The following is an 11,540-nucleotide window of genomic DNA, read 5'->3' as shown; positions in this document are numbered from 1 at the left end:
TTCCTTCTTTTTTTTTTTTTTTTTTTTAGAGACAGAGTCTCACTTTGTTGCCCTTATTAGAGTGCCATGAAGTCACAGCTCACAGCAACCTCTGGGCTTAGGCGATTCTCTTGCCTCCGCCTCCCAAGTAGCTGGAACCACAGGTGCCTGCCACGACACCCGGCTATTTTTTTGTTGCAGTTTGGCCGGGGCTGGGTTTGAACCCGCCACCCTGGGTATATGGAGCCGGCGCCGGACTCGCTGAGCCACAGTGCCGCCCAATATTTTTTCTTAATTTTATATTTTTATGTATTTTAACTTTTGATTCACTAACGTCAAAGCATCAGCGTATTGATTTTATTACATTCACAAAGAGAATTTGCCACTGACAGGTGTAAATTAATTTGTTGGATATGAGGTAATTATATAAGGATATAATTGTAATAGCTCTAAATGCTTACTCATACTCATAGCAAGTTTCAAGCTCAGTCTTTAATACATACCCTCTAGTTTTGATAGATATGCCTCTCTTTTTTCCTTCATTTCCGTGCTCACTGCCCTTCTTCTGGTTCAAGCCTCAAGCCTGCTTTTGTCACTCCTTTACTCTTGTTCAATGCAGAGTTAAATTCAAATGCCCTAATGAAACCTGTCATAATTTGTCTCCATTTCAGGATTTCTATTATTGTCCTTCATACTCTTACCTTCCCTGAAATACCTTTATTCCATGCTTATTTGAATTTTGCACATTTTTTAAAGCTTAGTTCAAAATCTGTTGTCCTCTAAAAACCCTTTCCCAAACTTCTCAGCAGGAACACACTGTACCTTCTTATGTCTTATAGTACTTACAATATTTTGGTCTTGGGATCATAGTTCTTTCTATACACATCTTCCTTACTGAATTGTGAATTCAATTCCAATTGAGACTAGGAGTTACTAACTAAATTTACCATTTCCAACATGTGGAACAGTTACGTGAGTGTGTGACAAATTATCTTGATTTCACTGAATCCCAATTTCCTAGCCTTAAGAAATACAGGAAGTGCCACTTAATAATGCACATGTCTTAAAGCCTAAAGGGATAATTTGACATTTTGTTTGACACACAGGGGCCCACAATAAATATTTATTCTTTCTTACCTCTTCAAAATACCTGTACCATAGTACTTTGGTTTTTTTTAAATTTTTAATTAAATCAAATTAATATGAGAGTACAGTTTTTAGGTTACATTGTTCTCACTTCCAGAGTAAAGTTCTATTTGTAGAAGAGCCCATCACCCAGGGGGTGTGTTATACACCTTCACTATGTGCACATTAGGTGAGATCCCATCTCATGTCCTCCCTCCTTCTGGTACATGTCCTCCCCCCTGCCCTCTCCCATTCCCTCTACCCCTGAACTGGATGGACTATAATAGTGTTTTATTGTTTTTATGGACATGTAATTATTTATATATTGATTTCATGTTAGTGTGGAGTATATTGAGTATTTATTTTTTTCATTCTTGTGGTACTTTACTAAGAAGAATGTGTTTCAACTCCAACCAGGTAAACGTAAAAGATGTAAAGTCTCCATCTTTTTAATGGCTGAATAATATTCCATGGTATATATGTACCACAGTTTGTTGATTCATTCATGGGTTGATGGGCACTTAGTTTGCTTTCATGACTTGGCAATTATGAATTGAACCACAATAAACATTCTAGTGCAAATGTCTTTGTGGTAAGATGATTTTTGTTTTTTTGGGTAGATACCTAGTAATGGGATTGCAGTGTCAAATGAAAGGTCTACTTTTACATTACCATAGTACTTTGAAACTAAGCTCAATAAAATACCAGTAAAGCTAAATGATGCCCAGTGGTATTGAGGTTATGAAGTAGGAAGGAGTAGATATGAAAGAATGTTATAAGCTAGAGTTGATATGAATCAGTGATTTGCTAGGGTGAAGAATGGCTAACATTTTAAGCCTGGGAATATAATTCCATTTGATAAAGAAAATCAGACCAAGAACTTGGTTGAGAAAATTAGTCAAAGGCAGTAAGTCTAGGGAATACACATATTACCCTAAAGGAAAAGTTATAGGGGTGCCATTAATTTAACGTTCATGGAAATGATATGGAGCAACATTAAGGAATAGGTTAAAAAAAAAGGTCTTGATATTTACCAACCTGAGTGTCAGTTTCAAACTTTATTAATGGTGGAGAAATCTGTAACTAAGAGTTGATCTAGGAGAGAAATGAGTGTTAAATTTTAGAAATTCTTGAACCTCTAAGTTAATACTAGGTCATTAAATATTAAATGTTCAATTTTGAATCAAAAGTTCAGTTTATTATATCTCGAACAAGATGCAGTACACTTAATCAAAGTATGTACCTAGACTCGGCACCCATAGCACAGTGGCTACAGCATCAGCCACATACACCAAGGGTGGTGGGTTGGAACTCGGCCTGGGCCAGCTAAGCAATGATGACAACTGCAACCAAAAAATAGCTGGGTGTTGTGGCGGGCGCCTGTAGTCCCAGCTACTTGGGAGGCTGAGGCAAGAGAATCGCTTAAACACAGGAGTTGGAGGTTGCTGTGAGCTGTGTTGCCATAGCACTCTACTGAGGGTGACATAGTGGGAACCTGTCTCAAAAATAAATAAATAAAAATAACGAAATATGTGCCTAAACTATTGATACAGTTTTGCTATCTTAATGGTAACTTGTTTATGCCAGCAGCAAAGAAGCATGGAAAGCAAGTGGCAATGAAATCAGGAAAGGCATTTTTTCTAAAGCTTGTTGAGAATTGAGTACTTTTCCTTTCAAATAGTGGTCCACAGCAGTGTCTACATGTCAAATCTATTAAGTGTAGAGTATAAATATCTTAACACAATAATTAAGTAAGTGATGTGAAGGCTATGTTAACCAGTTTGATGTAAGCATTCCAAATTGTATATAAAATCAGCACATTGTACCCCCTAATTGCATTAATGTATGCATGATTTATGTATGTATGACTTAATAAAAATAAATAAATATTAAAAAAAAAGAAGTGGTCCAAAGCCTGGAAGAAAACGTAGTCAGTTGGTGCAGTGTCTGGTGAATAATAGTGGATCTCAGAGAGTTTCCAAGTCCAGCTTCTGTAGTTTGAGCAATGTTATTGGTGTGACATCTGGTCAAACATTGTCTTTCAAGAGAATTGGGCTCTGTTGAGCAATCTAAGGTGCTTAATCCCAAGCATCCTCATCATTTCGTCCAATTGGTTGCAGTGGATACCCACTATAATCAATTGACGAGATTTCATGAAGTTTTAGGGAGTGAATAAATACCAGTACTGGACCACCAACCAGACACCATTAGCTTTTTATAAAGAATATTTGGATTTGGACAAAGTTTTGTCACGTCTTATGTCACCATTGTGCCAAAGTTGCCTTTTCTTTTTTTTTTTTTTTATTGAATGGTAACTATGGACATTAATGCACTTCTGGGGTACAGTGTGGGGTTTTCACACACAATCCGAAACACTTCCATCAAGCTGGTTAACATAGCCCTCATGTTATTTTCTTAGTTATTATTTTAAAACGTTCACATTCTACTCTTAGAAAGATTCACTTGTACCCTTGTAAGATAAACCTCAGAAGTGATCCCTCCAATCCCCCACCCTCCACCCATTCCCCCCTCCCTTGTCCCTCCCCGTATTCTCAGGCTGTTATTAGGTTATAACTTTCATATAAAAGGTATAAATTAGTTTCATAACAGGGGTGTGTACATTGGATACTTTTTCTTCCATTCTTGTGATACTTTGCTAAGAAGAACATTTTCCAGCTCCATCCATGTGAACATGAAGGACGTAAAGTCCCCATCTTTCTTTATGGCTGCACAGTATTCTATGGTGTACATATACCACAGTTTGTTGATCCATTCGTGGATTGATGGGCACTTGGGCTTCTTCCATGACCTGGCAATTATGAATTGGGCTGCAATAAATATTCGCCTTTTATTTTCTTAAAGGAAATGTTACTTCTGTAATAAGTTGTGTTGTCACCAAAGGATAATACTTACTTTTTCAAGATTTTAATGGGAGATTCAAAAACATTACCACTATACATTACCTATGCACATAGGAGGTAATTCTGAATCAAGGAAAATCCCAAAATACATTTTAGTTAACCTCTTTACATTGCTGATGTTAGAGTCAAAATTAAATAAATCATATATTTTAAAACAACCTCAGAAATAATTGAGAGGTCATACTCTGTATTAGAGGGATAAATTATTTATTAAATCATTTGTACATGTTTCTAATTACAGTTATTCTTGTCCTGAATATTAAATTTTTGAAGTAAGCCTTTTTAGTCCATTCAGTGGTATTGGCAGTTAAGTTAGTTGAAGATACTGAATATAAATTTTAAAATAAATATTAGTAATGGTTTTATCTGATGTAAGTATAGCTACTCCTGATCTATTTTGGTTCCATTTTCATGGAATATCTTTTTCTAACCCTTCATGTTCAGTTTACATGTGTCCTCACAAGTTGAAGTGGGCCTCTTGTAGGCATCATATGGTTGGTCCTTTTTTTTTTTTTTTTTTTTTGATACAGAGTTTCACTTTTGTTGCCCTCAGTGGACTGCTCTGGCATGATAGCTCACAGCAACCTCAAACTCTTGGGCTCAAGTGATTCTCTTGCCTCAGCCTCCTTGGTAGCTGGGACTACAGGCACCTGCACAATTCCCAGCTATTTTTAGAGATGGGTCTCACTCTTGCTTAGGCTGGTCTTGAATGCCTGAACTCAAGCAATCCATGCACCTTAGCCTCCCAGAGTGTTAGGATTATAGGCATGAGCCACCATGCCTGGTCTTGGCTGGTCTTATTTTTTATTTGTTCAGCTACTCTGTATCTTTTAATTGAAGAATTTATTCCATTTACATTGAAGCTAATTATTGATATGTAAGGACTTACTACTGTCATTTTATTAATTGTTTTCAGTTTGTGTTGTAGATTCTTTGTTCCTTTCATCTTCTCATGCTGTCTTCCTTTGTGTTTGATTTTTTTTTTTAGTGGTATATGTTGATTCCTTCCTTTTTGTCTTGTGTGTATAGGTAGGTTTTTGCCTTGTGTTTACCATAAGGTTTACAAAAGCATCTTATAAGGCTATTTTATATTTTAAGCTGACAATAACTTTGATCACATAAACATCTTTACACTTTTACTATCCTCTGACACATATTTTATATTTTTGATCATAATTTTACATTTTTTATACTCTGTATCTTTTAAAAAAAAATTGTAGCTCTTAGTATCCTCATTGGTTTTGTCTTTTAACCTTTATACTACAGATTAAAGTCATTTACATACCACCATTACATTACTACAGTATTTTGAATTTGACTGTAGACTGACTTTTACCAGTGAGTTTTATGCTTTGATATGTTTTCATGTTATTAATTACCATATTTTTCTTTCAGCTTGAAGAATTCCCTTTAGCATCATGTAAGATAGGCCTGGTGGTGATGAACTCCCTCAGCTTTTGTTTGTCTAGGAACGTCTTGTATCTCTTCTTTGTTTCTGAAGGACAGTTTTGCTGGGTACAATATTTTTAGTTGGCAGGGGTTTTTTGTCCTTTAGCATTTTTTTTTTTTTGAGACACAGTTTCACTATGTTGCCCTAGGTAGAGTGTCGCAGCATCACAGCTCACAGCAACCTCTAGCTCTTGGGCTTAAGCAATTCTCCCACCTTAGCCTCCCAAGGTGCCCACCACAACACCCAGCTATTTTTTGTTGCAGTTGTCATTGTTGGTTAGATGGCCTGGGCCAGGTTTGAACCTACCACCCTTGGTGCATGTGCATGTGGCCAGTGCTGTAACCACTGTGCTATGGTCCCCGAGCCAGCATTTTTTTTTTTTTTAAACAGAGTCTCGCTTTGTCACCCTTGGTAGAGTGCTATGGCATCATAGCTCATGGTAACCTCAAACTCCTGGGCTCAAGCTATCCTCTTGCCTTAGTCTCTGGAGTAGCTGGGACTACAGGCACCTGCCACAATGCCCCACTATTTTTCAAGATGAAGTCTCACTCTTGCTCAGGCTGATCTCAAACTCCTGAGCTCAGGCAATCTACCCAACCTCGGCCTCCCAGAGTGCTAGGATTATAGACCTGAGCCAGTGCACCCGACCCGCAGCATTTTGAATATATTATTCCACTCTCTCTTGATCTGTAAGGCCTCTGCTTGGAAGTCTGCTACTAGCCTTATTGGACTTTTTTTATATGATATTTGATTATTTTCTCTTACTGCTTTCAGGATCTTCTCTTTGTCTTTGACTGTTGGCAATTTGCTTATATGTCTTTGGGTAGTTTTGTTTGGATGGAATCCGGAGACCTTTACTCTTCCTATACCTGGATATTTATATCTTGCTTCAAATTTGGAAAATTTTTGCTATTAATTCTTTAAATAATCTTTATACCCTGGGCTGGGTGTGGTGGCTCACACCTGTAATCCTAGCATTCTTAGAGGCCAAGGTGGGTAGATTGCCTAAGCTCACAGTTTTAAGACCAACCTGATCCAGAGCAAGGTCCTGTCTCTAAAAATAGCCAGGCATTGTGACTGGTGCCTGTAGTCCCAGCTACTTGGGAGGCTGAAGCAAGAAAAATCACTTGAGCCCAAGAGTTTGAGCTTGCCATGAGCTATGATGCCAGGGACTCTACCAAGGGCAACAAACTGAGACTCTGTCTCCAAAAACAATAATAATAATCTTTATACCCTTTTGTTTTTCTCTTCTCCTTGACAGACTCCTATAACCAAAACATTTGCTCTTTTGATGCTCTCACATAAATCTCATAAGCTTTCTTCATTCATTCATTCTTTTTTCCCCCTCTTACTATATATTTAAAAACAGTGTATCTTAGGCTGTTTCCACATTTTGGTGATTGTAAATTGAGCTGCAGTCTAGTATAGCCTGAATGTCCAGCAGCTCAAGAATGGATTAACAAGCTGTGGTATTTGTATACCATGGAATACTACTCAGCCACTAAAAAAGAGAGTCTTCACATCCTTTGTATTAACCTGGATGGATGTGGAACACATTACTCTTAGCAAAGCATCACAAGAATGGAGAAATAAGAATCCTATGTACTCAATTCTGATATGAGGACAATTAAGGTCCTAGTACACAGTCAGGGGGGATGGGGAGAGCTGAGAAAGGGAAGGAGAGAGGGCAGAGGGGGGTCAAGGGATAGGGTAAACCTTTTGGGGGTGGGACACAAATATAAGAGAGTCCTTATACAACAAAAGCAATCATTGTAACCTGCTTCTGTGTACCCTCAACAAATCCCCAACAATAAAAAGAAAAATAGCATATCTTTAAATTCACAGATTCTTGTGCTTGATCAGTTCTCCTAGTGATGCTCTCTACTGCATTTTTCATTTATTTCATTATATTTCATAATGTATATTTGTTTTTTAAAGAATAATTTAATCTCTATTAGCTTTCTAATTTTGGTCATCTTTTTGTTTATTTCATTGAATTGTTTCTCTGCTTTTTTGTTTTGAAATTCATTGAGATTCTTTATTTTTCTATTTTTTATTATATCATAACTTTGTACATTGATGCATTTATGGGGTTCAGAATACTGCTTCAGTATACAATGTGAAATGCTTACATTGAACTAAGTAACACATCCATCACAATTATTCTCATTTCTTAATAGTTTTGAAATGTACCATTGCATCATGCACATTAGGTGAGGTCCCCCCATATTCCCCCTCCCCTTCCCTCTCTCTCCTCTTCCCTTCTACTTCATTGAGGTTCTTTAAAGTAATTATTTTTAATTCTTTGTCAGAAAATTTGTATAGGGGTCAGTTACTAAGAAATTGTGTACTTTTTATGGTGTCATGTCTCCTTGATTTTTTATGTTTCTCATTGCTTTACACTGATGTCTGCACATTTAAAGAAGTAAGGACTTACTCCACTCTTTTCAGACTGGTTTTGTCTGGGAAAGCCCTTCACTAGTCAGCCCATCTGGAAATTCTGGGCAGCCTGTGTGACATGGGTTGGCTTGCTGCTGGAGTCCTTGAGCAGGCTGGCCCGGTGCCTAGGTCAGCAAATGTGTGGGTTTGGTCCTTGGGTACTCAGGGTTAGAATCCACTTGGGTAGACCCATTGATTTGGTTTTGAGGGATGGCCTGGAGCCTGTATCCATTGTGACCAGTCTGAAGCCTAGGTACACATGGGCAGACCTGGGGCTGCCCTTGGGTACTCAGGGTTAGAATTCATTTGGGTAGACCCATTCATTTGGTTTTGAGGGCTAGCCTGGAGCCTATATCCACTGTGACCAGTCTGAAGCCTAGGTACACATGGGCAGACCTGGGGCTGAGATAAATGTTGAGCCTGAGTCTATAGAGGCTAGCCAAGCACTGAATGGGTCTGGCATGTAGGTCCACTGGGATGGGCCTAGAGCCTGAGTCTCTGGAGGCTGGTTTGGCACTAGATGGGCTTGATGCCTGGGACAACTGGGATGGACCTGTAACTTCAGCCCAAAAGGTCTATTCTGGCACCACGATCTACTAGGGAGGGCCTTGACCCTGGGTTTTCTCGGGTAGGCCTGGGTCCTGGGTCCTCTGGAGCCTGGGGTCACAGAGACAGGTCTGGAGCCTAGTGTTTAGACCAGTGTGGAGCCTGGGGCTACAGGATCTAGTTTGGAGCTTAGGATTACAGTTGCTGGTTGAGTGCATTTCTTAGGATTGCCTGCTTGCTGTAAAATACAAAATATCAAGGCTGAATTTTAAGGTACTGTGTTGTTTTCATTACTGGTACCCTAAATCTGCAGTCTACCCCACCCCACCCCTGCCTAGCCACAAACTGGTACTGGTATGTGGTCTGTTAGGAGCTAAGTTGCACAGCAGGAAATGAGCAGCAGCAAGCAAGCAAATATTCATTTATTGTTACAGCCATTCTCCATTGCTCACATCACTGCCTGAGCTTTACCTCCTATTAGATAAGTAGCAGCATTAGATTCTCATAGAAGCTTGAACCCTAATGTAAACTGTATGTACAAGGGATGTAGGTTGAGCACTTCTTATGAGAATCTAATGCCTGGTGATCTGAAGTGCAACACTGGAGAGCAATTGCAAATAAAAGATGGGACTATCGGCTCGGCGCCTATGGCTCAAGTGGCTAAGGCGCCAGCCACATACGCCTAAGGTGGCGGGTTCGAATCCCCAGCCCTGGCCCGCCAAATAACAATGATGGCTACAACCAAAAAATGGCCAGGCGCTGTGGCGGGCGCCTGTAGTCCCAGCTACTTGGGAGGCTGAGGCATGAGACTCGCTTAAGCCCAGGAGTTGGAGGTTGCTGTGAGTGTGATGCCATGGCACTCTACCCAGGGGGATAGCTTGAGGCTCTGTCTCAAAAAAAAAAAACAAAAAAAACAAAAAAAAGATGGGACTATCTAGTTGCAGGAAAACAAGCTCAAGGCTCCCACTAATTCTGCATTATGGTGAGTTGTGTAATTATTTCATTATATATTACAATGTAATAATAATAGAAATAAAGTACACAATAAATGTAATGCACTTAAATTATCCTGAAGCCACCATTTCCCCACTCTGATCTGTGGAAAAGTTGTCTTCCATGAAATTCGTCCCTGGTGCCTAAAAGGTTAGGGACTGCTGCTTTAAATCAGCCTATGAAGTTACTGGTGCCCCTATAAGGATTCTTTAAGAATGGTATTGTCTGTTTAGATTTACCATACTAAAGAAATAACTCTTGCCATATCTGACATTAGAAACATACTTAGTATGTACATATTAAATTGCATACTTGAATAAAAAACTTTTTTTTGAGACAGAGTCTTACTTTGTCGTCCTTGGTAGAGTGCTATGGCATCATAGCTCACAGCAACCTCAAAATATTAGGCTCAAAGCTATTCTCTTGCCTCAGTCTCCCTGGTGGCTGAGGCTACAGGCACTTACCACAACACCCAGCTATTTTTTAGAGACCAGGATCTCACTCTTGCTCAGGCACTTCTCAAACTTGTGAACTTAGGCAGTCCACCCACCTCAGCCTCCCAGAGTGCTAGGATTATAAAAAACTATTGTTATATCCCCAGAAGCACTCAAATTTGATGTGGCATTTGAAATAATATATAGTTGAGGAACGAAAATGGTACCTCTAACTACAGTAGAATCTCTATAGTTGACCTCATTCCTACATTGACCACCTCCTTAAGTTGACCCAGTTTTCATAGACCAGACATGTACCACATATACCCATCAGTACAATAGGCCTAGTTGCTTATGTTGACCACTTCCGTGTGTTGACCAGTTTGTTACAGTCCCTTGCGTGGTCAACTCATAGAGGTTCTACCATATTAATGTGATGTATTGTCTTCCATCTATTTTATTCATAGATGCCATTTGGAATGAACAGGAAAAGGCTGAACTTTTTACAGATAATTTTTGTCAAGTTTGTGGAGTGGTTTTACAGTTTGAATCACAAAGGATTTCACATTATGAGGTAGGTTAAAAATAATGGAAAAGGGTCTAAGGCAAGTAGTAGTAAGTAAACTTCCTATTAGTCATGTTATTTGATTCTTAAGTGAAATAGGCGATATTCTTTCTCTTTGACGAATGAGAACAGTGGATCAAAGAGGGACAGTAACGTACTGCCTCAAGTTTGGAGAATTCATACTTAGAATCTCAGACTGACTCCAAAGCTTCTTTTCTTCACACCATTATGCCTCTTTTTGTACTTATCAAGCCACTATACCATTCATCCTTATAGTAAGTATAAGGGAGAGATTATGAACCTTGTGTAGGAAATTATAGGGTGTTCCAAAGGTTGTCATAAATAGGAAAAATCAATAAACTTCTTTATATTTTGTATTTTTAATATTTATATATCAATACAGAAATATTTTGTAAAATTTTGCAATGAATATATTGTAAATAAAAGTACATTTAGGTACAATCTTTCCATATTCCCCATGTATGTATGGCAACCTTTAGGATATCCTGTATTAATGTGAATCAAGTGATATTATAACTCTCAGTCTTACTTTACAGGAAATGAAGACTATAAAAACAAAACAAACCAGTCTTAAACTTGACTTCACGTGTTTTTAGGCATAGAACCATAGAATTCTAGACCTAAAAGACAGAATGTTTAATGTCTTTACTCTTACTTTATAGATTCGAAAATTAAGACCCAGAGGGCTAGTAATTCTCCACAGCTAGCTATTGGCATGACTAAGCCTAAAAATTATTTTTTTCTGACTTCATTGGCATTACCTCACATTTCAAAATCATCTGATCAGCTGCTGGATTTCTTTCAGATCTGGTATCTTGGTTACCAAAAGTACTAGATTCATACACTTTAAACAAATGTAATGCCAATTCTACTTTTTAAAGCACTTCATCTAGTTTTGTCCATTGTTTATCTCATTGGCAGTTATATTTTAGTCCTTACATTGATTGGAATTAAATTACTGTAATTACATGATAGATATACTTTACAATTTAAAATTCTGCAGAGAGAGTGATTGACTCACATTATGCATTCGGGAAATGTTAGTTTTCCTTCTCCCTATTCGGCCT

The 11,540-nt window shown here is 38.3% G+C and overlaps 1 protein-coding gene across 1 annotated transcript in view; it reads left to right on the top strand.

Moving 5' to 3' along the window:
• ZMAT1 (zinc finger matrin-type 1) overlaps positions 1 to 11,540 on the top strand; it is a 41,958-nt gene that overhangs the window by 12,636 nt on the left and 17,782 nt on the right. Inside the window, exon 2 of the mRNA XM_023508733.1 lies at positions 10,355 to 10,461. Within this exon, the coding sequence (XP_023364501.1) occupies positions 10,355 to 10,461 (107 nt within the window). The remainder of the gene's footprint in view (positions 1 to 10,354; positions 10,462 to 11,540) is intronic.

Source organism: Otolemur garnettii, unplaced genomic scaffold (assembly GCF_000181295.1).
Source record: "Otolemur garnettii isolate 467f Iridium unplaced genomic scaffold, OtoGar3 scaffold00268, whole genome shotgun sequence".
NCBI lineage: Eukaryota > Metazoa > Chordata > Mammalia > Primates > Galagidae > Otolemur > Otolemur garnettii.
This window is presented reverse-complemented; position numbering and strand designations above follow the sequence as displayed.